A 27,994-nucleotide genomic window follows, 5' to 3' on the forward strand; every position below is an offset into this window, starting at 1 on the left:
CCAGTATTTATTGATTTAGACAGGTTGACTGATTCAGCCGAGGAGCTTATATACATCGATGATACACTTTTGTTATTTTTGTATTTTTCGCGTATTGTTACGTTGCGTGGAAGCCGAAACAAATAGCAGAGTAATATTCAATAGCTTTCTTATTTGTAAAGCGAACTTTTTAGTTGAATCTTATCACGGTGTCACGTGATCAACTGGTAAAAGTCGATGTTAATACAGTGATGAAAAAATGGATTTTATCTGGAATTTAATGATTTATTCAAAGTGAAAAGTAAATGTAGTTACTGGAAATATAAATAAGGATATATAGACAATTTTACATGGGGAAAGGAAAACGGATAAGGTCAGAAAAAAGGAAGAAAAGTAGCGAAGGAGAGAACAATGGGCAAACACTAAAGGCGGGAAGGTATAGGTCGAAATCTAGTTCAAATTCAAGTCCGGTAGTAGTGAGCGAAATTCTGAATGAAACTAACGGCATTTTATACAATAGTGAAAATTTTAGTGACAGTGTATTTGATCTTTCATGTACTTCCCCTGATACCACCTACGCAATCAATATGGCATCAAATGTAAATAAGGAGACTAGTAATGATGATCTTCTGGCGTACATGAAAAAACTTGATACCAAAATTACAAATATGGACACTAAACTACAGTCATTAGAAAACCTAGAAAAGAAAGTTGATTGTTTTGACAGTGAATTAAAAAGAATATGGACTAAGCTACATGACATGGACAAGAAAACTAGTGAAAAAATAAACAAAATCGAAGAAAAAACGGAGTGTAATGATTTTGCGCTGGCGCAGACTGCAAGCAAACTAGCAGAGTTAGAAAAACAAAGAGAGGACTTGCAAAATGAGGTAACCTATTTACAATCACAATCTATGCGCAATAACCTCATTTTCACTAACATACCGGAGGCCCCTGCAGAAAAAAATGAGGAAACAGAAAGTAAATTAAGACAATTTATGACTGAACAAATGAAAATTGCGCAGGACCTTGTCGATAAAATATCTTTCGAGAGAGTACATCGTATGGGTAGTAATGCAAACGGGCGCTGTCGCAGTATTGTGGCGAAGTTTACTTTGTACAAAGAGAAAGAGCTTGTACGCAAACAATGGAAGACCCTGTCCGGTACACCGTACTTTGTCAACGAACAGCTCCCGAAAGAAGTTGTCGACAAAAGGAAAAAACTCGTTCCTAAGATGAAAGCTGCCCGGGAACAAGGCAAGACTGCATGGATATCTTACGATACCCTATACATAGATGGAAAACCAGTCAGGGAATAGGAGTTCGCCGGAGATGAACTTAAAATTCTTTCATGGAACATTAATGGATTAGGCAAAGATAAAAGAGGCGATACTGAACTCGTGAACATTTTATTAAAGCATGACATCATTTTTTTGTATGAGACATTCGCTACTAAAGACAGTAATATTGAATTATCAGATTATGTATCCCATAACTTTTATAGAAAATTTCAGCATCGCAGAGCAAAAAGATCGAGTGGTGGAATAGCATTATATTATAAAGAAGCAATTTCGGAAGGTATTTCTGTTATTCAAAACAGGTATGACACTTTAATTTGGATAAAATTAGATAAAACGTTTTTTCATACAAAAAATGATATGTATATTTGTGGCGTTTACCTATGGGGTGAAGACTCACCTGCCTACAATACAGTGAATGTGGACCTTTTTGAGTGCCTTGAAAATGATGTTAGTCTCTATGAAACTCTAGGCTCAGTGTATTTAGCTGGAGATTTTAACAGCAGAGTTGGTGTTAAACATGATTTCATTATTTACGATGGCATAAATCAGGCATTTGATGATGACTCTTATGTTCCCGACAATTACATGGACCGGGCCTCTTTAGATAAGACTTATAATAACTACGGAGTCAAATTAATTGACCTGTGTCGGTCTAGTAATCTTCGCTTAGTCAACGGGAGATTAGGTACTGATTGTAATGTTGGAATGTATACATATGTTTCTCAAAACGGGGCGTCCGTTATTGACTATGTCATAACAAAAGAAAATAATTTTTCTAGTATAAGCTCTTTTTGTATACAAAATATAAATGAATTGAGTGATCACGCTCCCGTTACTTTTTCATTGATTACGAATTATAGCGCACCTGTGTTAGAAGAAGGTGATAGTACTAGATATAAATGGGAAAATTATCTGCAAAATAGCTTCCGGGTAGGTCTGATCGCAAAATTGCCCGATTTTAATCGCCTTACGAGCGATATTGATAAAAATGATCGCGGGTCCATTAATACTATGTTAAATAGTTTTACAGGTTTAATTAGAGAAGTAGCAGACCCACTTTTTTCAAAAACTTTTAGAAGTAAAAAGCGTGTTACATTTGCAGATAGTTATTCTGTAAGTGATGCAGACTGGTTTGATGCTGATTGTAGGTCATTGAAAAGAGCATACTTAGACGCACTGAGTGCTTTTAATAGTTGTAAAAATTTAGCCAGTAGGCAATATTTTTGTCGGTGTAAAAAAGAATATAAAGATTTTATTCGTAGAAAAAAGAAAGCTTATATTAAAATGAAATACTCTGAAATTGAACGATTACGGTTTTGTAATCCTAAGCAATTCTGGAAACATTTTAAGAAAAAGAAGTCTGCCGTTACAAAAGACAACATATCTGTAGATGAATTTAGTAAATATTTCGAAAATTTGTCAAACAATGTATTTCAGTCACAAAATGATGAATGTAAATCTTTCTGTAATGAACATGATTTTAATTCTACTGACTGTAGTTATGAGGAATTAAATGTCCCCATTACGCTTGAAGAAATACAGAAGGCTGTAAAGTCACTAAAGTCAAACAAAGCTGCAGGTTCAGATTGTCTTTTAAACGAGTATTTTATTTCATCTATAGACGTATTGTGTTCACATCTTTGTGATGTATTTAATGCTATTCTAGAGTCTGGTTTTTTTCCAGACAAATGGACAGAGGGCATTATTGTACCTGTATTTAAAAAAGGTGACCCCAACGTTGTAAATAATTATAGGGGAATAACTCTAGTTAGTTGTATGTCTAAGTTATTTACTACAATATTAAATAATAGAATTGAAACATTTTGTAATAATTATTCAGTCATTTCTGATTGTCAGTTCGGTTTTAGAAAAGGAAAGTCGACTGTTGATGCTGTGTTTATTTTGCACTCTGTTATACAACATTACCTTAATAATAATAAACGCCTTTATGTAGGATTTATTGATCTAAAATCTTGTTTTGATAGCATCTGTAGAAATTCATTATGGCTGAAAATGTATAAATGTGGCATACAAGGAAAACTTTTGCGTATTATAAAGGATATGTATGATAAAGTAAAATCATGCGTAAGATGCTGTAATTCATATTCTGATTTTTTCCAATATGCAATAGGCTTACGTCAAGGGGAGGTAATTTCGCCCATACTCTTTTCTCTCTTTGTAGAAGACCTTGAATTGTATTTGCAAGGCAATTTTAATTCGGGTTTATTGATTGATGACATTGTATTAATTCTATTACTTTTTGCCGATGATATGGCAATTATGGGTAAAACTCAGGAAGATTTGCAGAATAGCCTTGATTTATTACACACATACTGTATACAATGGGGATTAGAAGTTAATGTTATGAAAACTAAAATTGTTGTATTTAGGAAAAGGGGGCCTATTTTTGCTAGAGAAAGATGGTTTTACAATGACCAACCAATAGAAGTTGTAGATTGTTTTAATTATCTTGGTACATTGTTCAACTACACAGGGAGTTTTGTTTTAAATCAAGAACATTTGATTGGTAAAGCATTAAAAGCTTTAAATGTTTTATTATGTAACTGTAAAGATTTTGATTTTAAACCAAAGTTATTATGTCAGTTGTTTGATTCTTTTGTAGGCTCTATTTTGTCATACTGTTCTGAAGTATGGGGCCACAATACGTCAAAAGATATTGAGCGTGTACATATGAAATTTTGTAAAAGGATCTTAAACGTTAGAAGTAGCACGTGTAATTCAAGTGTTTATGGTGAGTTAGGTAGGCATCCTCTGTATATTAATAGGTATGTGAGAATAATAAAATATTGGTGCAAATTAATAAACACTGATAATATTATATTAAAGAAAGTCTATGAGCTGGGCGTATCCGACTGTAATATAGGTAAAAATAACTGGGTATCGAATGTAAAAAAAATATTAGATATGTATGGCTTTTCTGAATGTTTAAATAATACTTGTTTGTTAGATTGTAAAACGTTTCCAAAGATTTTTAAACAAAGACTTATTGATAATTACATGCAAGAGTGGCGTGCATCTGTTGAAAATAGTGCCGTGTTAGATTTTTTTAAAAATTGTAAAACAACTCTTGTATATGAATGTTACTTAGATTTATTACCTAAAAGTTATAGATTTTTTGTTACAAGAATGAGAATGTCTGCACATATTCTTAGAATTCAAACTGGCCGATACGGGCAAAATAGAATACCACGTAATGAGCGATATTGTCTATGTTGTAACACGATAGATATTGAAGATGAATACCATTTCATTTTAATATGCCCATGTTATATAGATATTAGGAGAAAATATATTAAGAAGTATTATTATAGCAGACCATCGATGTATAAATTTATTGAACTTATTACTACAAATAAAAAGACTACATTATTAAATCTTGCAAAGTATATTAAAGAATCTATTAAAACTAGAAATATGATTATGAATGTTAACAATTAATATTAACATTTTCGCCTTATATTAGCAATTTAAAGGACATATTTATGCCTATTTGTTGATAGAATTATTTTAAATATATTATGAATGTTATATTATAACTGTTCATCCTCCATCATCAAACATTACTATTTATTGAATAATCATCATTGTTTGTTTAAAAGATCATGATAACGTGACAATGTATTATAATATTGTGTTGTTTATTATGAATGACGATGTACTATGTACAAGTCTTTAATAAAATTCTGTTCTGTTCTGTTCTGTTCTGTTCTTATCTAATCCAACATCAAGCTGAAAGAATTTTTAAAATTGGACCGTAATTGAAAAAGATATGATTGTTTGAAATTTAAGAGAATGGTTGATTAGGGACGGAGCCATTTTAGCGTGTTTGTGACGTCCGTTACACACTGTTGAATTCCCTTTTAAATAGATCAATTTAAAATGTTGCTTGAGTGCAAGATGTAGTACAATGAATTTTTTCTTTATAGTTGGAAAAATGAAATAGGTCATTTATAACAGTAGACTGATCTGGGATGCTGCTTTCAGCTCGAGTAGAATTTGCAAGATCAGAGCTGACGTGGCGAACAGGCTCATTTAAATAATAAATATACATATTTTTGTTGGTTGTTTTGTTATCGAACAAGATTTGAAATATTTGTCGATGTTTATTATTATAATAAATAGAAATGAGCAAAGTTTTACGTGCGTGTGTGCGTGCGTGTGCGTGTGCGTTTGTGTACGTGTGTGTGTGTGTGTGTTTCTGTGTGTCTGTGAGCGGGCGCTATTTATAGAACCGTATGGTCATGCATATTAAATCAAAGTAGTCAGAGAATATTCCATACAAAAGGTACAATACTGAATTCTTTCCTTCGTGTTCGTTTTTACTTGTGAAATACAAGCCTTACATGTATATTTGACAAAATTCGTAAAGGTGTATAAAAAGAAAACTATTTTACAGACATATGTGAATGAAACTCAAATATATATCTAGAAATCTAACAATTTTTATTGTTGTCAAGGAAACAAAGGCCACCAATTTCATCAAATATTGAAATGCTTATATTTTTCTCATTTTTATGCCGATTTTGAAATTTCGAAAACTTTTTAAAAATGATTTAAGAAATCCTAGCAAACAGACTTAACGAAAGAACACTATATTCTACACTATGTCGTCATACATGGGATGTCTTTTACTTGACGTTGTCCATTATTAGTTCTTTATTGTAAGTAACAGTCGTCGTAAGTTAACGACTTCGTGCGGGTGCATTTTACCCGATGAATACGGTATTTTGGTATAATTCTTTGTCAATAAACTGTCACTTATGTTGAATGCTTCATTTTTAACAATGGTCTCAATAATCAAACCTTATTGCTGGGTTTTATTTAGTGTTATGTTTAGCTGGTGACCATAAAATATTGCTTCTGTCAATATGTATGCGCGATATCACATAATATAATTCAAAGGCGTTCAATACATTTGCTTAAACATCTTTGCATAATTATTATTTTATTACATAAAAAAACCCTTTACACAATGTTCTGTTCATGACTTACCTTTTTCTTTCTACCAAACATGGCTGATTATTAGGTACACGATGAACACAAGGAGCAGGATTATTACTAGAACGATGATGACACAGGAAACTGTAATGTGTCATGTAAAAGAAAATTAAAATGTATTGCCCACAATCTGCGAAACTGTATAGTACTTTCCTGTTATTTTAATTTCACAGAAAGTATACATATTCGTAGAATGTTTAATATCTTGAGCGTCAGTAAGCAAAACATTTTGTATAATTCTTACATACAAAGTAACAGAATTAAACAATTGTCACAAACTGCACCCAATACAAAGATCATTTGGCATTTTAACAGTTTCTGATATTTAGGTTATGCACATCTATACATGCTAAACTTTTATTTACATTTTAAAAGTAGCTTGTTACAAAACTAAGTTGTTTTCTTATCATGTTTCAGTCTTTACGACATGTAGATAGAATAGCTAAAAAGATCCATTGTAATCCGCCAACCAATAAAATTTATTGCAGATTTAAAACATATTTCAATCAAATGATAAATCACACTATCGTGTCGATTTCGTTCATCTTCACCGTCAGGAAGTTGTGTTTTACCAAGGAAAAATTGTTATAAGTATATTTCAAAAACAAAAACAAATATTTCAAGGCAAACTGATATGTTACAACTTTTGTTCATTTTTCTTCATTACTTTCTATTGATTATTTTACACATCGGATAAATTATCATTCAGGCAAGACAAACCACATATGTTGATCTTGTTGCATGGTTTGTTTTAAATTGTGTTTATCTGTTATCAATCAGTCTTGAATAAAATAGAAATAATTTTGCAATAGAAATTCAGTGCCAAAAGTCGAAAACATACCTCTTCGATTTCTCAGAATAGCCGCAATGTGCTGTTGATTATAATCGATCACAAGTCCTCTAATTTCTTCAAGCGGTACTATTTGGTCGTCAATTGGCCAGGCCATAAGTCTGTGAAATAATACTAATGCAATTAATATACACGTTTTCTAAGAACATCAAAATTCAGTTTAAGACAGAAGACTCCACCAGATATATTGCAGTTTTCAAATTTAACAAAATACTTTAATCTTAATTTTAAGATTTTTAATATATTTACAATTTAAAATACAAAAAAGATGTAAACATCAAAGAGAACTATGATAGTGACCTATTGTACTTGTAAGCTCGGACGGACGGACGGAAAAGCGCTGATCTATAATCCATTATCAATCAGTCTTGAACAAAATTGAAATAAAAAGCCATTTCATTGAAATAGTGATCCACAGAAAGAACGCTTGCGTTAGAGTAAGTCTGCGTAATAATTTGCAATACGAAGCAATTCAATACTAAAATTAGTAGGGAGATAACTTTGCCGTATAAACATTACATGTAATGGGTTTATTAGTTGACAAATTAAAGTAAAACGTATTTCAAACATCTGAATACTGACAATTCGAGGACATTCAATAATACTCAGAACATTCTTTTCGATTTTCAAACGATTGGCGGCCGAGTGTGAAACGTTTGAAACGCAAATATGAGTACAAGTTATTTAGGTTTTTATTTGTAAAGATTTACTGTTGATCTGACATTGATAAAGTCGAAAACATATCTCTTCGATTTCTCAGATTAGCCACGGTGTGTTCTTGTTTATAATTGATCACAAGTCCTCTAATTTCTTCAGAGAGTACTATTTGGTCATCAATTGACAAGGCCATGGATCTGTGAAATAATACTAAATGGATCAAATATACACATTTTCCAAGTACATCAAAATTCGATTTAAGGCAGAAGACTCCAAAATATATTGCAGTTTTCAAATTTAATAAAATATTTTAATTCAATTTTAAAGATTTTTGATATTTTTAGAACTTCAAATAAGAATGTAGTGATCCTCTCTCTTATGCTGTTTTGAAGTTTCATTAAGGCATCAATGTATTCACTTGTGTATATAGTGCTACCAGGAGAAGTTCTTGAGTTTCTTCCAAGAACATTGTTATACATATCAGAAGAAGTTGCATGTGATAAGATTGGGAGTGAACGGGAGATATGATGTACGTTTTCAGAAGCCTAAAATTCCTTAACATAGTGGCTTTTTTAGAGGAAACTTTGTCATAGATAAAGTGTAGAACTGACCATCCTCTGTTTGGACGCTTCCTATTGCAATACGATTTCAATTTGTCCTACTTACAAAAACTGCCAGTGGTTTTATGACCCGACGTGACAATAGAGTCAATGAAAACATTTTCTCCTTACTAATCGTTTTCTGCAATACATAGGTGAGCCCCCATCTTCTGTCTTTAGTCCCTAATTGTGGCTCAGTCATGTAAACCCAGTTTTAGTCACTGGTAAAAAAGCAAGAACTAATTAGACTGTGTCAGTTTTCGTACTTTTCAAAATGTTTTAACCTCGGAATATAACACATGCAAAATAAAAGCACGTGTTTGGAAGAATCAGACAAAATCAATATTAAATTTACAACAAAAGTAACTTTCCAATTATACCCGATCCTTCGTATGTAATGTAATTTAAATTGATGCTTTTGCTGATACACAGTCCGGTATAAAATTCGAATTAAACACTTCTTTTCGTCTTAGCTTTTCCCGTTACCATTATTTTTGGGTTTTAATCGTTGTGTTGGTTTTGTGCACATAAAACGTTAAAAGGCGGTACAATTTCATTTTTAAATTTCATTTAAAGAGTGAAATCCAAAGTCACATTTTTCTTAATCAGTACAAGGATATAAAGTTTAACATTGACAGTTCATTCATAACAACACGGGCTGAAGTACTGAGATAGCATAAACATAATCATTAACAAGTAGCGTTTTTTCAGGTAAGTAAGTTGTAAATCGTCTCTATTCAAAATGGGTAAGTGCAGTTGTTCAACGTGTGTATTATTGCAGAAGAATGTAAAAGATGTAGCAGTTTAAGGTAAGGTTTAAGGTATTTTTTGAGAATGCTTAACAAAGTGATTTCAGACAGGGCATTAATTAGTACGGATGAGAAACAGGATACAATATACCCGGAGATGATATTATCCAAGCCAAATGTGCCCTTTAATAAACAACGCCTGCTTACATTTTCTTAGTTTAAGGAATACATGATTATTTTGATTTGCAACCCCCACCCACTATATAGTGTAGGTTATAAGCCGAAAGATTGTGCGCTTTGTAGAAGAGTTCTTGTTTTGTATGATCCTTGCGTATTATATCATAATATTACTATTCCGATGTAGCACCCGTTGCTGCATGAAGAATATGGCCGATTTTATGTAACTTTACCAGTGGAGATTTTTATTGTACTTGTCATAACATTTTTTTATATATTTTGTTTAATTCTAAAAATCTGTTGTACAAATGTTTGTCTTTTAAATGCCGGCGCGATACATATATTTGTTTGGTGTTTGTTGCAAAATTACTGGAGCGTGTCGAACTTTATTGATTTAAGCAATTCTGCATGTAAAACATGTACACATCGACCTATTTTGTAAAAATGCATGTAAAGAACAAGGATGAAGCCGGGCCAACTAGAATTGATATGAAAGTGGATAAAATGTCAAGGTAGACATAAATAGACATTTCTGAAACCTGTTTTAAAATTTCATTGCAGTTTTCTAATACAGTGTTCTGAAGCTTATGGCAAAAGCCACTGGACCGTGAAAAAATGTATTAATTGCTAATATGAACGTATTCATTTGTAAATATTAAAAAAAAATGTTTATATAACATGCAGATGATAGACATTAAGACGTTCATGCGAAATAAGGCAAAGCTCAAAGTGAGCTTGACGACTTAGAAGCTATTCAAAGTGGAGATTCTTGAGGAAGTATTTAAATACGGAACGAAGGTAGTAATTCGCTGATTATGCCCTTTTAATGCAAAATTGATAAAAAGGGCTTATGTCCTGATTTTAAGGTGTTCCCCGTACCTTGGTTTCGCATCAGGGACATTATTACAGAAATTGTCGGCTTTTTAAGTACTTACAGCTGTCCCTTGAAAAACAATAGAAATAAGAAAAGTAAGATAATAACCGTTGTAACAAACTCTTGCAAAACTAATGACAATCGACTTAATTTTATGTACAATAACTTAATGTAACCAAAATTGTAATTATTTTAACCCTCGACATTTCTCACTGGTACGGAGGTAGTAATTCGCTAGATAACCTTTGATGTGCAGTGCCGTAAGACCGTTATAGTTTTACATTGAAACATTAAGTTGAGTTTCATTTATTCTGAAGAGGACTTCATTTCAAATGCCTTTTTCTTAATCAATACACGCCCACAGGTAAATCCCTACGTACGCCGGAGCATAAACCGCCACCCCACCCCCACCACGCCCCCCAGATATTTCAGAGAAATCTTCCAAAACATTTGATGAACTCCGGAGTTGTAATTCTTTACATAGAGATACTGTAAACATGTATGTTCACAGCGACATTAATATAAACAAATTAATTAAAAACAAAGAAGTAAGTATTTAAACATTCTAATTGAAATAAAATGTAAATGTTAAAATTATACCGTCGAAGTTTAATTCCCAGTAGTTCCTATCCAACTTGTAAACCTAATTATAACAGTCTCAAATACATATAGTTAAAGATTTGAATTACTCAAGCGATCACTGGATAGAATATGGGTTTGTAGGTTATTCAGGAGTTGTGTAATGTTATAATAATGATAAATGAATAATGAAATGACATAAGAATAGTAGGTTATAAAGTTTCTGTTCATTAAGACTTAATTTTGGTATAGATTTTATATCAGTTATATCATAAAAAAGAAAAATGACCTATGTATATGAGGAAAACACCCTCATACAGAAGGCAGGAATTACTTCTTATCTAAAAAAAGTTGTCTACAAATCTTTATATTTAGTAGTATACTTCCGCAAGACAATGACAATTTTGTCTTTTGAAGAAAGTATTGGTTTAAGGAATTATATAAATATGTAATGAGGGACGATAAAATTGTCTGTCTGTATAAATTAAATGCACAATAAAAAAATGACGGATGCAAGGTTCGAACCATCAAGACTATCACTACAAAATGATTACATGTCTATCCACTCAACCTACTGCGCCAACAAGCCAACTATTGATTATACATGTACTTTCAATATCTTTCCCTTTAAAAGAGATTGCTAAGTACTGATTGTTTATTTATATGATGCTAAAAATAAAAACGCCATAATACTGTGCGGTACTTATATGACATGATTGAGTAAAGAGGCATTGCTTTTGTCTTTATGAAATAAAAAAGTAGTATGTGTAAACAGAGATTTTGAAAATACTTTACTTTGCACGCAAAAAACTAGCCGCGTTCTATGAAATATTATGACTCAGTTTCCCTTGTACCCGCGAAATTAAAAACTGAAAGTAAGAAAACGCCGGAACTGAGTAAACCGATCGACTCGTCGTAACTGAAAATGAAAGTACATACTGAGAAGCATACGACATTTATCATAATACCATAGTAAGTAGTAAATAGGTAAGGATTTTATTATTATGACAGGCGCATATTGTATACAATACAGTAAAATTGTACATTAAGAAATAATAACAACCTAAAAGTCACCTAGTAATCAACGTTTTTATTCACTGTATCATATTAAATTGAATTCAAATAATAGAGCAGAAATAAAATGAAAAAAGATTAACAAAGACACACATATATACATATATATGTTTTCAAATTAAATAACAAAACACTTAAAGGTGGTCAGTCTCATTTAAGCAACATTTAAATACAGTATTCATTTTTGCATATTCGGTAAGAGATTTAATAACTTTGATGTTTACATTTTCCTATCTTTTGCGATGAAATATTTTATTGAAACACATTCTGCTATTATACATGTATGTAAATTGTGTGATAATTTCATTCACTCTAGTTTAAATCAATTAACGCTGAAGTCATGCATTGAAGTTTACACTCAACTTACGTTCTTCATATGGGATTAAACTCTGCTGGTTATAGTTCACAGTTCTTGGATATTCATGAATAAAGTTGTCTTTCTTTATCTGATTGATTAAAAAAAGTCTTGGACGAAACTAGAATTTTCAACTTTTGATAAACTGAGGCGTTAGATAACCAACCGCCCTAGTACCTAATATGTTGTGTGATGGTGCTTTACATCGGAGACGTTACTTAAACAGCCGTTTATGCAAAAAGAGCCCGGCTCTGAAAGTCGGACTGGAAACCAAGTACAAGTGCCATATGAGGTGTGGTCGTTACCTCAAACACAATTACAATGCACCTTGTAGCATTCAAGATCGCAAGATCAAGACACCAGCTGAAAATCAACGTCACAAAAAACTTCTCCTAACAAGAGATCACAGAGTGATCTTGGCGCCCACCACTGAGCCATTTTTGAATGTTCTAAATTTCAAGACTAGATCAAGGTCAAAATCAAGGTCAAAGTTCATTTCGGTACACAAAACTGTGCATGTGGTCCATGCATGTGGTCCAAATTTGAAGCTGTAGCTTGAGAAATGCGGAAGTAGGTCACTAGATCAATTTCAAGGTCAAAGTTCATTTCTGTACGCAAAACTATGCATCAAACGGCTTCAAAGTTGAAGGCTGTAGCTTGAGAAATGTGAGAGTAGGTACTAGGTAAAATCAAGGTAAAATTTTAATTCAGAACACAAAACTATGCATGTGGTCCAAATTTGAAGCCTGTAGCTTGAGAAATGTGAAAGTAAGTCACTAGGTCAATATCAAGGTCAGAGTTCATTACAGTACACAAAACTGTGTATGTGGTCCAAATTTGAAGGCTGAAGCTTAAGAATTGTGAAAGTAGGTCACTAGGTCAAAATCAAGGTTAAATTTCATTTCGTTACACAAAACTATGCATGTAGTCTAAATCTGAAGCCTATACCTTCAAAATGTGAAAGTAGGTCAGTAGGTCATGTCAAGGTCAAAGTTTATTTCTATACACAAACCTATGCATGTGGTCCTAACTTGAAGGCTGTAGCTACAGAAATGTGGAAGTAGGTCACTTGTCAATGTCAAGGTCAAAGTTCATATTGGTACACAAAACTATGCATGTGGTCCAAATTTGAAGGCTGTAGTTTGAGAAATGTGAAAGTAGGTCATTAGGTCAAAATCAAGGTCAAATTTCATTTAGGAACACAAAACTATGCATGTGGTCCAAATTAAATGTGAAAGTAGGTTCCTAGGTCAATGTCAATGTCAAAGTTTATTTCGGTACACAAACCTATGCATGTGGTCCAAATTTAAAGGTTGTAGCTACAGAAATGTGAAAGTAGATTACTAGGTCCAGATCAAGGTCAACTCATGTCAAGGTTCATCTAGCCACTCAAAACTATACATAATGTCCAAATCTGAATGTTGTAGGTTATGACAAGAAGATTTTTAAAGTTTTTCCCTATATAAGTCTATATAAACCATGTGACCACCGGAGGGTCAAAATCCACCCAGTAGTTTCTGATGACAGCAAAGTTGGTAGACAGTTTGTAGTTGGTAGCTGAACATTCGAATAACCAACTACTTACTAGTTGCCAGTTGGTTATTCTAAATATATTAGCAAATCCGATTACCTTTTCAAAATTAATGATAAAAAATTCATTCTAATCCTTGTTTTGTTCTTTAATATTAATCTTCATTTCTTTAAATGCATTCAGCAGTCTCAAAAAGTACCAGGAGAGCCAGGTGCCAAATCGCGATATGTTTCAGAAAAGCCATTTTTCAGACACAAATAAATAAAATAATTCAATTTTACATTTAATATGTTCTTTCATATCAATATCCGACACTTCCAACGTAAAGATCAGTCTTGGAAACACTCTGGAGAGCCAGTTGCCAATTCGCGTGCGAATAACCAACTGCCTACAGGTAGGCAGTTGATTATTCGACATTTTAAGACAGTCATTGTTTTGGTCATTCTGATCCTTGTTTCTTTCTTTAATGTTTATATTTATTCGTTTAAATGCATTCAGCAGTCTCAAAAAGCACCAGGAGAGCCAGTTGCCAATTCGCGATATGTTTCAGAAAAGCCCTTCTTCAGTCAGATATGCATAAAATAATTGAACTTTACATATATTGTGTTCTTTCATATCAATATCCGGCACTTTCAATATATAAATCAATTGTGGGAACACTTAAAGAGCCACTTGCCAGTTCGCATGCGAATAACCAACTGCCTACTGGTAAGCAGTTGGTTATTCGACATTTTACAAACAGTCATCGTTTTGGTCGAAAATATAAAAAATTCATTCAAATCCTTGTTTTGTTCTTTAATGTTAATATTTATTCCTTTAAATGCATTCAGTAGTCTCAAAAAGTACCAAGAGAGCCAGTTGCCAATTCGTGATATGTTTCAGAAAAGCCTTTTCAGACACAAATGCATAAAATAATTCAATTTTACATATATTTTGTTCTTTCATATCAATATCCGACACTTTCAACGTATAGGTCAGTCTTGGAAACACTCAGGAGAACCAGTTGCCAATTCGCGTGCAAATCACCAACTGCCTACTGGTAGGCAGCTGGTTATTCGACAATTTGCAGACAGTCATTGTTTTGGTCGAAAATGATCAAAAATTCATTCAAATCTTCGTTTTGTTCTTTAATGTTAATATTTATTCCTTTAAATGCATTCAGCCGTCTCAAAGAGCAAGCACCAAGAGAGCCAGTTGCCAATTCGCGATATGTTTCAGAAAAGCCCGTTTTCAGACAAATTTGCATAAAATAATTCAGTTTTGCATATATTTTGTTCTTTCATATGAATATCCGACACTTTCAACTTCAGTCTTCCAAGTTGGAAACACTCAGGAGAGCCAGGTGCCAATTCGCGCAGTTGGTTATTCGACATTTTACAGACAGTCATTGTTTTGGTTGAAAATGATAAAAGAATTCATTCTAATCCTTGTTTTGTTTTTTAATATTAATATTTATGTCTTTAAATGCATTCAACAGTCTTTTGTTCTTTAATGTTAATATTTATTCCTACAAATGCGTTCAGCAGTCTCAAAAGGCACCAGGAGAGTCAGTTGCCAATTCGCGATATGTTTCATTAAAACCTTCTTTTTCAGACACAAATGGATAAAATCCTTCAATTTAACATTAATTATGTTTTTTCATATAAATATCCGACACTTTCAGCGTAAAGATCAGTCTTGGATAAACTTAGGAGAGCCAGTTGCCAAATTCGCGTGCGAATAACCAACTGCCTACTGATAGGCAGTTGGTTATTCGATATGTTACAAACAGGCATTGTTTTGGTCGAAAAATGTCTCGAATTGGCATCTGAAATTGTGAGATATTGATCCTGTTGATATGTAAGAACAAATTAAATATGACATTGAATGATTTTGTCCTTTTATGTCTGAAAAGGGGGTTTATGAAATGGCAACTTGCACTCCTGGTCTTGCTAAGACTGATGAATGTATTTAAACGGATTAATATTTATATTTTATATTAGACTAAAAATGACTTTGTGAAAATGGCATCACTGCTACATGTAGGCGTCAACATTTAAATCGCCCCTATTTAATGAACGTACGTATTGTGTGTACTAGATACTGACTAAAGGTTAGGGTTAGGTTTAACATTCAATGCGTGCGTAAACTCAATGCGGGAGATTTAATGCCGACTACATTTTTCGCACGCCACAGGCTCTCCTGAATGTTTCAAAATGAAAGTGTCGGATATTGATTTGTAAGTACAAATTAAATGTTTAATTGGATGTTTCTATATTGAATACTTCTATGACTTTCGACAAAAATAGTGAACTTTCGACAAATGTAAAATAACCAACTGCATACTATTAAATATATTCACATGGCAGCAAATCACCAACGAAAATCCTCGGGGAAAACACAAAGCTGCAGGTCAAGTTCAATAACACCGTTTATGAGATCGCGTTTCAAGTCATAAATCAAGCTGGACGATGAATCTTAGGTCATAAATCGGTTCTGCTAATGGGGATATTACGCATCGAAATGTAAACAATGTGCAGAGTTCATCAGGGCTGAACATCTGTGGGGTTAAAATGCCTAAGTTAATTTCAGGACAGGTTCAAAGGCATTGCAAAATTGAAAGATTTTCAGTTAAAGGCCGATCAAACCAGTTGCTCAACCCACGAGAAAATTAACCTTCCAAATCAGAAAAAATGTTAAAACGAACTTGTTGAGTTAGAGAACTTTCTACTCAAGCATAGTGTTGAAACCCCTCCCTGCCCCTTCAACAAAAATAAAATCCACATGCAATAAATTATATTTAAATATCTAACAACATAAAGTATTGCCACATTATAACAATGGTTATGCTCTTGAATCTTATCTCAATTTTATCAAAAGATATTAATTTTATTGTCAATGCATTAGTGTCATATTTTCATGAGCCAATAAGAAAATAAAGTTAAAAGACAGCAAGTCTTTTTAAAAGGCTGCAAACAGGAAAATTGCATTTCTTACTATGTATTTAATCTTGATTATGCAGTATACTATGACGAAATTGAATATGAAAGTACATTCAAATAGTACTCTATATATTTCAGATAATAAATAATATCAAATATCAGTGCTTAATTAGAAAATACAAAACGCATAAGATATATATTTATATATATAAACAATTACCTGCAGATTTTATTTGCGAAACACATTCTATCTGTAACAATACGTGTTCAGATCAAAATGATCCAGATACAAAAAATCACAATATCATCATTGTGACGTCCTGTGACCCCATAACTCTACAGGGGTCTGGAATTTTACTGCTATGGTGATAAGGTTAAGTGTTTCAAAAGTAGGCAGGACCCCTAATTAGTTTCTTGTAGCTTGTCAGTTTTTTTTTTCAAAATTCAAATTTCAAATCATTGAATTTGAAGCTAATGTTAATTTTATTAATGAGTGAAAATGTCGAATAACCAACTGCCTACCAGCAGCCAGTTGGTTATTCGCACGCGAATATGTTCCCAAGACTGATCTACTTGGTGAAAATTTTTGATATTGATAGAAAAGATAATAATAATAATTAAAACATTAGTGTATGTTTTATGTGTTAAAAAAAGATTTTCTGGAAAATGTTGCGAATAGGCAACTGGATCCCTCGATGCCTTCAAAGACTACTGAATGCAATTAAAGGGATAGATTTTAACAAACAGACACAAAAAAAAATGCTGAACATGAATATTTTATCATTTAAGACTAAACAATGACTTTCTTGAAAATGTCAATTTATTAACTGCCTACTAGTAGGCGTTTGGTTATTCACAAGCGAACTGGCAACTGGCTCACCATGGTATTCCCTAGACCTATCTACTTGTTGAAAATATTTCATACTAATAAAAACAAGTTAAAGAATAAATTGAATGTTTCTGCTGTTTTATGACTGTAAAAAAGATTTTCTGAAACATCTCGAAAATTGACAAATGATTCCCTCGATACCTTCGGAGACTACTGAAAGCATTTAAAGGGTTAAGTTTTGATAATTTAAAATTAGAATAAAGCAAGGGTTAAATGAATACCTTTATAATTTTCGACCACAAAATGACTTTCAAAATGTCGAATAACAAACAGCCTACCAGTCTGCAGTTGGTTATCTGCACACGAATAGGCAACAGGCTCTCCTGACTTCCTAAGACTGATCTATATGTTGAAAGTATTGGATATTAATATGTGCAACTCACAAGTTCAATTGAATGCTTCTCTTCTTTTCTGTCTGAAAAAATCTGAAAGTTATTGCGAATTGGCAACAAGGATAAAAATGAATGCTTTTAACATTTTAGGCTAAAAATGACTGTCTTGAAAATGGCGAAAAACCAACTGCCTACCATTAGGCAGTTAGTTATTCACATGCAAATTGGCAACTGGCTCAACTTATTGTTCTAAAGGCTGATCTACATGTTAAAAGTGTTCGATATTGCTATGTAAAGCAAATTAAAGATTTAATTGAATGAGCATAAACCACAAGTACAACAACGGCAGCTCCAACCACAAGAACTACAAAAGGTGCTCCTACCACAAGTACTGCAACAGCTGCTCCTACCGCAAGTACTACAACAGCTGCTCCTACCACAAGTACTACAACAGCTGCTCCAACCACAAGTACTACAACGGCAGCACCAACAACAAGTACTACAACAGCTGCTCCAACAACAAGCACTACAACAGCTGCTCCTACCACAAGTACTACAACGGCAGCTCCAACCACAAGTACTACAACAGCTGCTCCTACCACAAGTACTACAACAGCTGCTCCTACCACAAGTACTACAACGGCAGCTCCAACCACAAGTACTACAACAGCTGCTCCAACTACAAGTACTACAACAGCTGCTCCAACTACAAGTATTACAACAGATCCTCCTACCACAAGTACTACAACGGTAGCACAAACCACAAGTACTACAACAGCTACTCCAACTACAAGTACTACAACAGCTGCATTTACCACAAGTACTTCAATAGATCCTCCTATCACAAGTACTACAACGGTAACACAAACCACAAGTACTACAACAGCTGTTCCAGCTACAAGCACTACAACGGCAGCTCTAACCACAAGTACTACAACGGCTGCTCCTACCACAAGTACTACAACAGCAGCAACAACCACAAGTACTACAACAGCTGCTCCTACCACAAGTACTACAACAGCTGCTTCTACCACAAGAACGACAGCGGTAGCACCAACCATAAGTACTACAACAGCTCCTCCTACCACAAGTACTACAACGGCAGATCCAACCACAAGTACAACAATATCTGCTCCTACCACAAATACTTCAACGGAAGCACCAACCACAAGTACTACAACAGCTCTTCCTACCACAAGTACTACAACAGATGCTCCAACTACTAGCACTGCAACGGCAGCACCAACCACAAGTACTATAACAGCTGCTCCTACCACAAGTACCACAACAGCAGCTCGAACTATAAGCACTACAACGACAGCACCAACCACAAGTACTACAACAGCTCTTCTTACCTCAAGTACTACAACAGCTGCTCCAACTACTAGCACTAAAGACTGATTTTTATGTTGAAAGTGTCGGATATTGATATGAAAGAACATAATAAATGTTAAATTGAATTATTTTATGCATATGTGACTGGAAAAGGCTTTTCTGAAACAGATCGCGAATTGTCAACTGGCTCTCTTGGTGGTTTTTGTGACTGCTGAATGCATTTAAAGGAATAAATATTAACATTAAAGAACAAAACAAGGATAAGAATGAACTTTTTATCATCTTCGTCCAAAACAATGTACTATAAATCTGTAAAATATCGAATAACCAACTGTCCACCAGTAGGCAGATGGTTTTTCGCACGCGAATTGGCAACTGACTCTCCAGAGTGTTTCCAAGACTGACCTATACATTGAAAGTGTCGGATATTGATATGAAAGAACAAAAAAACTATAATTATGTTGAATTGAATTAATTTATGCATTTGTGTCTGGAAAAAAGGCTTTTCTGAAACATCGCGAATTAACAAATGGCTCTACTGGTGCTTTTTGAGACTGCTGAATGCATTTAAAGGTATAAATATTTACATTAAAGAACAAAACAAGGATTAGAATGATTTTTATCATTTTCGGCCAAAGCGAATTGGCAACTGGCTCTCCAGAGTGTTTCCAAGACTGACCTATACATTGAAAGTGTCGGATATTCATATGAAAGAACAAAATATCTGTAAAATTGAATAAATTTATGGATTTGTGTCTGAAATAAAGGCTTTTCTGAAACATCGAGAATTGGCAACTGGCTCTCCTGGGGCATTTTGAGACTGCTGAATGCATTTATTGGAATAAATATTAACATTAAAGAACAAAACAAGGATTAGAATGATTTATTTTATCATTTTCGACCAAAACAATGACTGTGTGCAAAATGTCGAATAACCAACTGCCTACCAGTAGGCAGTTCGTTATTCACATGCGAATTGGCAACTGGCTCAACTTAGTGTTCTAAAGACTGATCTACATGTTAAAAGTGTTTGATATTGATATGTAAAACAAATTAAAGATTAAATTGAATGAGCACCAACCACAAGTACAACAACGGCAGATCCAACCACAAGTACTACAACAGGTGCTCCTACCACAAGTACTGCAACAGCTGCTCCTATCGCAAGTACTACAACAGCTGCTCCTACAACAAGTACAACAACAACTGCTCCTACAACAAGTACTACAACGGCAGCACCAACCACAAGTACTACAACAGCTGCTCCAACTACAAGCACTACAACAGATCCTCCTACCACAAGTACCACAACGGCAGCACCAACAACAAGTACTACAACAGCTGCTCCAACTACAAGCACTACAACGGCAGCTCCAACAACGACTGTCTGAAAAATGTCGAATAACCAACTGCCTACCTGAAGTCAGTTGGTTATTCACAGGCGAATTGGCAACTGGCTCAACTTAGTGTTCTAAAGACTGATCAACATATTAAAAAAAAATTCGATATTGATATGTAAAACAAATTAAAGACTTAACTGAATGAGCACCAACCACAAGTACAACAACGGCAGCTCCAACCACAAGTACTACAACAGGTGCTCCTACCACAAGTACTGCAACAGCTGCTCCTATCGCAAGTACTACAACCGCAGCTCCAATCACAAGTACTAGAACGGCTGCTCCTACCACAAGTACTACAACAGCTGCACCAACTACAAGTACTACAACAGCAGCACCAACCGCAAGTACTACAACAGCTGCTCCTACCACAAGTACTACAACAGCTGCTTCTACCACAAGTTCTACAACGGTAGCACCAACCACAAGTACTACAACAGCTCCTCTTACCACAAGTACTACAACAGCTGCTCCTACCACAAGTACTACAACAGCTGCTCCAACCACAAGTACTACAACAGCTGCTCCTACCACAAGTACTACAACGGCAGCACCAACCACAAGTACTACAACAGCTGCTCCAACTACAAGCACTACAACAGCTGCTCTTACCACGAGTACTACAACAGCTGTTTTTACCACAAGTACTACAACAGATTCTCCTACCACAAGTAATACAACGGTAGAACCAACAACAAGTACTACAACAGCTGCTCCAACTACAAGCACTACAACGGCAGCTCCAACAATGACTGTCTTTAAAATGTCGAATAACCAACTGCCTACCAGTAGGCAGTTCGTTATTCACATGCGAATTGGCAACTGGCTCAACTTAGTGTTCTAAAGACTGATCTACATGTTAAAAGTGTTCGATATTGATATGTAAAACAAATTAAAGACTAAACTGAATGAGCACCAACCACAAGTACAACAACGGCAGCTCCAACCACAAGTACTACAACAGCTGCTCCTACAACAAGTACTGCAACAGCTGCTCCTACAACAAGTACTACAACGGCAGCACCAACCACAAGTACTACAACAGCTGCTCCAACTACAAGCACTACAACAGATCCTCCTACCACAAGTACTACAACGGTAGCACCAACAACAAGTACTACAACAGCTGCTCCAACTACAAGCACTACAACGGCATCTCTAACAATGACTGTCTGAAAATGTCGAATAACCAACTGCCTACCAGTAGTCAGTTGGTTATTCACAGAAGAATTGGCAACTGGCTCAGCTTAGTGTCCTAAAGACTGATCTACATGTTAAAAGTGTTCGATATTGATATGTAAAACAAATTAAAGACTAAATTGAATGAGCACCAACAACAAGTACTACAACAGAAGCTCCAACCACAAGTACTACAACGGCTGCTCCTACCACAAGTACTACAACAGCAGCACCAACAACAAGTACTACAACAGCTGCTCCTACCACAAGTACTACAATAGCTGCTTCTACCACAAGTTCTACAACGGTAGCACCAACCACAATTACTACAACAGCTCCTCTTACCACAAGTACTACAACAGCTGCTCCTAACACAAGTACTACAACGGCAGCTCCAACCACAAGTACTGCAACAGCTGCTCCTATCGCAAGTACTACAACAGCTGCTCCTACCACAAGTACAACAACGGCGGCACCAACAACAAGTACTACAACACCTGCTCCAACTACAAGCACTACAACAGCTGCTCCTACCACAAGTAGGCTAAAAATGACTGTCTTGAAAATGGCGAATAACGAACTGCCTACCAGTAGGCAGTTGGTTATTCACATGCGAATTGGCAACTGGTTCAACTTAGTGTTCTAAAGACAGATTTACATGTTAAAAGTGTTTGATATTGATATGTAAAACAAATTAAAGATTAAACTGCATGAGCACCAACCACAAGTACAACAACGGCAGCTCCAACCACAAGTACTACAACAGGTGCTCCTACCACAAGTACTGCAACAGCTGCTCCTATCGCAAGTACTACAACAGCTGCTCCTACCACAAGTACTACAACAGCAGCTCCTACAACATGTACTACAACGGCAGCACCAACCACAAGTACTACAACAGCTGCTCCAACTACAAGCACTACAACAGCTTTTCCTACCACAAGTACTACAACAGCTGTTTTTACCACAAGTACTACAACAGATCCTCCTACCACAAGTACTACAACGGTAGCACCAACAACAAGTACTACAACAGCTGCTCCTAAGACAAGTACTAAAACGGCAGCTCTAACCACAAGTACTATAACAGCTGCTCCACTAAAAGCACTACAACAGCTGCTCCTACCACAAGTACTACAACAGCTCTTCCTACCAAAAGTAATACAACAGATCCTCCTACCACAAGTACTACAATGGTAGCACCAACAACAAGTACTACAACAGCTGCTCCTAAGACAAGTACTACAACGGCAGCTCCAACCACAAATAATGCAACAGCTGCTCCTATCGCAAGTAGTACAGCAGCTGCCCCTACCACAAGTACTACAACAGCTGCTCCTACCACAAGTACTACAATATCTGCTTCTACCACATGTTCTACAACGGTAGCACCAACCACAAGTAATACAACAGCTCCTCTTACCACTAGTACTACAAGAGCTGCTCCTAACACAAGTACTACAACGGCAGATCCAACCACAAGTACTACAATAGCTGCTCCTAACACAAGTACTACAATATCTGCTTCTACCACATGTTCTACAACGGTAGCACCAACCACAAGTACTACAACAGCTCCTCTTACCACTAGTACTACAACAGCTGCTCCTAACACAAGTACTACAACGGCAGATCCAACCACAAGTACTACAATAGCTGCTCCTAACACAAGTACTACAAGGGCAACTCCAACCACAAGTACTGCAACAGCTGCTCCTATCGCAAGTACTAACATAGCTGCTCCTAAAACAAGTACTACAACAGCTGCTCCTACCAAAAGTAGTACAACGGCAGCTCCAACCACAAGTACTGTAACAGCTGCTCTAACTACAAGCACTACAACAGCTGCTCCTACCACAAGTACTACAACAGCTGCTTTTACAACAAGTACTACAACAGATCCTCCTACCACAAGTACTACAATGGTAGCACCAACATCAAATACTACAACAGCTGCTCCAACTACAAACACTACAACGGCAGCTCCAGCCACAAGTACTACAACGGCTGCTCTTACCACAAGTATTACAACAGCTGCACTAACTACAAGTTCTACAACATCAGCACCAACCACAAGTACTACAACAGCTGCTCCTACCACAAGTACTACAACAGCTGCTTTTGCCACAAGTTCTACAACGGTAGCACCAACCACAAGTACTACAAAATCTCCTCTTACCACAAGTATTACAACAGCTGCTCCTAACACAAGTACTACAACGGCAGATCCAACCACAAGTACTACAATAGCTGTTCCTAACACAAGTACTACAACGGCACTTCCAACCACAAGTACTACAACACGTGCTCCTACCACAAGTACTGCAACAGCTAATCCTATCGGAAGTATTACAACAGCTGCTCCTACCACAAGTACTACAACAGCTGCTCCTACCACAAGTACTACAACAGCTGCTTTTACCACAAGTACTACAACAGATCCTCCTACCACAAGTACTACAACGGTAGCACCAACCACAAGTACTACAACAGCTGCTCCAACTACAAGCACTACAACGGCAACTCAAACCAAAAGTATTACAACGGCTGCTCCTACCACAAGTACTAAAACAGCTGCACCAACTACAAGTCCTTAAACAGCATCACATACAACAAGTACTACAACAGCTGCTCCTACCACAAGTACTAAAACAGCTGCTCCAACTACAAGTGCTACAACAGCTGCTCCTACCACAAGTACTACAACAGGTGCTCCTACCACAAGTACTGCAACAGCTGCTCCTGTCGCAAGTACTACAACAGCTGCTCCTGCAACAAGTACTACAACGGCAGCACCAACCAAAAGTACTACAACAGCTGCTCCAACTACAAGTACTACAACAGCTGTTCCTACCACAAGTACTACAACAGGTGCTCCTACCACAAGTACTGCAACAGCTGCTCCTTTCGCAAGTACTACAACAGCTGCTCCTACCACAAGTACTACAACAGCAGCTCCTACAACAAGTACTACAACGGCAGCACCAACCACAAGTACTACAACAGATGCTCCAACTATAAGAACTACAACAGCTGCTCCTACCACAAGTACTACAACAGCTGCTTTTACCACAAGTACTACAACGGTAGCACCAACAACAAGTACTACAACCGCTGCTCCTACGACTAGTACTACAACGGCAGCTCCAACCACAAGTACTGCAACAGCTGCTCCAATCGCAAGTACTACAACAGCTGCAGCAACTACAAGTACTACAACAGCTGCACCAACCACAAGTACTTCAACAGCTGCTCCTACCACAAGTACTACAACATGTGCTTCTACCACAAGTTCTACAACGGTAGCACCAACCACAAGTACTACAACATCTCCTCTTACCACTAGTACTACAACAGCTGCTCCTGACACAAGTACTACAACGGCAGATCCAACCACAAGTACTGCAATAGCTGCTCCTAACACAAGTACTACAACGGCAGCTCCAACCACAAGTACTGCAACAGCTGCTCCTATCGCAAGTACTACAATAGCTGCTCCTACCACAAGTAGTACGACGGCAGCACCAACAACAAGTACTACAACAGCTGCTCCAACTACAAGCACTACAACAGCTGCTCCTACCACAAGTATTATAACAGCCGCTTTTACCACAAGTACTACAACAGATCCTCCTACTACTACTACAATGGTAGCATCAACAACAAGTACTACAACAGCTGCTCCAACATACAAACATTACAACGGCTGCTCCAACCACAAGTACTACAACGGCTGCTCTGACCACAAGTACTACAACAGCTGCACTAACTACAAGTACTACAACATCAGCACCAACCACAAGTAATACAACAGCTGCTCCTACCACAAGTACTACAACAGCTGCTTCTGCCACAAGTTCTACCACGGTAGTACCAACCACAAGTACTACAACAGCTCCTCTTACCACAAGTACTACAACAGCTGCTCCTAACACAAGTACTACAACGGCAGATCCAACCACAAGTACTACAATAGCTGCTCCTAACACAAGTACTACAACGGCAGTTCCAACCACAAGTACTACAACAGATGCTCCTACCACAAGTACTGCAACAGCTAATCCTATCGGAAGTATTACAACAGCTGCTCCTACCACAAGTACTACAACAGCGGCTCCTACCACAAGTACTACAACAGCTGCTCTTACCACAAGTACTAAAACAGCTGCTTTTACCACAAGTATTACAACAGATCCTCCTACCAGAAGTACTACAACGGTAGCACCAACCACAAGTACTACAACAGCTGCTCCTTAAGCATGTACTACAACGGCGGATCCAACCACAAGTTCTACAATAGCTGCTCCTAACACAAGTACTACTACTGTAGCACCAACCACAAGTACTCTAACAGCTCTTCCTACCACAAGTACTAAAACAGCTGCTCCAACTACAAGCACTACAACAGCTGCTCCTACCACAAGTACTACAACAGGTGCTCCTACCACATGTGCTGAAACAGCTGCTCCTATCGCAAGTACTACAACAGCTGCTCTTACCACAAGTACTACAAGTACTAAAACAGCTGCTCCAACTACAAGTACTAAAACAGCTGCTCCAACTACAAGTACTACAACAGCTGCTCCTACCACAAGTACTGCTACAGGTGCTCCTACCACAAGTACTGCAACAGCTGCTCCTACCACAAGTACTACAACAGCGACTCCTACCACAAGTACTACAACAGCTGCTCCTACCACAAGTACAACAACGGCAGCATCAACCACAAGTACTACATCGGCTGCTCCTACCACAAGTACTACAACAGCTGCACCAACTAGAAGTTCTACAACAGCAGCACTAACCACAAGTACTACAACAGCTGCTCCTACCACAAGTACTACATCAGCTGCTTCTGCCACAAGTTCTACAACGGTACCACCAACCACAAGTACTACAACAGCTCATCTTAACACAAGTACAACAACAGCTGCTCCTAACACAAGTACTACAACGGCTGCTTTTACCACAAGTACTACAACAGATCCTCATACCACAACGGTAGCACCAACCACAAGTACTACAACAGCTGCTCCAACTACAAGCACTACAACGGCAGCTCCAACCACAAGTACTACAACGGCTGCTCCTACCACAAGTACTACAACAGCTGCACCAACTAGAAGTACTACAACAGCAGCACTAACCACAAGTACTACAACAGCTGCTCCTACCACAAGTACTACAACAGCTGCTTCTACCACAAGTTCTACAACGGTAGCACCAACCACAAGTACTACAACAGCTGCTCCAACAACAAGCACTACAACAGCTGCTCCTAACACAAGTACTACAACGGCAGCTCCAACCACAAGTACTGCAACAGCTGCTCCTAACGCAAGTCCTACAACGGCAGATCCAACCACAAGTACTACAATAGCTGCTCCTAACACAAGTACTACAACGGCAGCTCCAACCACAAGTACTGCAACAGCTGCTCCTAACACAAGTACTACAACGGCAGATCCAACCACAAGTACTACAATAGCTGCTCCTAACACAAGTTCTACAACTGTAGCACCAACCACAAGTACTACAACAGTTGCTCCAACTACTAGCACTACAACGGCAGCACCAACCACAAGTACTACAACAGCTGTTCCTACCACAAGTACTACAACAGCAGCTCCAACTACAAGCACTACAACGGCAGCACCAGCCACGAGTACTACAACAGCTCTTCCTACCACAAGTACTACAACAGCTGCTCCAACTACTAGTACTAAAGACTGATCTTTATGTTGAAAATGTCGGATATTGATATGAAAGAACATATTAAATGTTAAATTGAAGGATTTTTTCCATTTGTGTCTGAAAATGGGCTTTTCTGAAACATATCGCGAATTGGCAACTTGCTCTCCTGGTACTTTTTGAGACTGCTGAATGCATTTAAAGAAATGAAGATTAATATTAAAGAACAAAACAAGGATTAGAATGAATTTTTTTATCATTATGTTTGAAAAGGTAATCGGACTTGCTAATACATTTTGAATAACCAACTGGCAACTAGTAAGTATTTGGTTATTCGAATGTTCAACTACCAACTACCAACTGCCTACCAACTTTACTGTCATTAGTTTCTGAGGAGATGCGATAACGAGAAATTGTTAACGGACGGAAGGACGACGGACCACGGACGCAGAGTGATTTGAATAGTCCATTAATAGCTAAAAACAGTAATCATATCATTTGAT

The 27,994-nt window shown here is 36.4% G+C and overlaps 1 protein-coding gene across 1 annotated transcript; it reads left to right on the forward strand.

The window, feature by feature from the left end:
• Positions 1-1,637: 1,637 nt before the first annotated feature.
• LOC128553396 (mucin-2-like) lies at positions 1,638-27,533 on the forward strand. The gene is made up of 18 exons (XM_053534539.1): positions 1,638-1,965; positions 2,383-2,859; positions 3,904-4,066; positions 18,357-18,706; positions 18,803-19,246; positions 20,296-20,508; positions 20,933-21,292; positions 21,535-21,762; positions 21,950-22,339; positions 22,516-22,775; positions 22,880-24,335; positions 24,756-24,875; positions 25,002-25,354; positions 25,479-25,805; positions 25,982-26,034; positions 26,225-26,817; positions 26,992-27,168; positions 27,427-27,533. The coding sequence occupies exons 1-18, from the start codon at positions 1,638-1,640 to the stop codon at positions 27,531-27,533; spliced, it is 6,399 nt and encodes a 2,132-aa protein (XP_053390514.1).
• The last annotated feature ends 461 nt before the right edge of the window (positions 27,534-27,994 follow it).

This window comes from Mercenaria mercenaria, unplaced genomic scaffold (assembly GCF_021730395.1).
Source record: "Mercenaria mercenaria strain notata unplaced genomic scaffold, MADL_Memer_1 contig_3782, whole genome shotgun sequence".
NCBI classification, from domain to species: domain Eukaryota; kingdom Metazoa; phylum Mollusca; class Bivalvia; order Venerida; family Veneridae; genus Mercenaria; species Mercenaria mercenaria.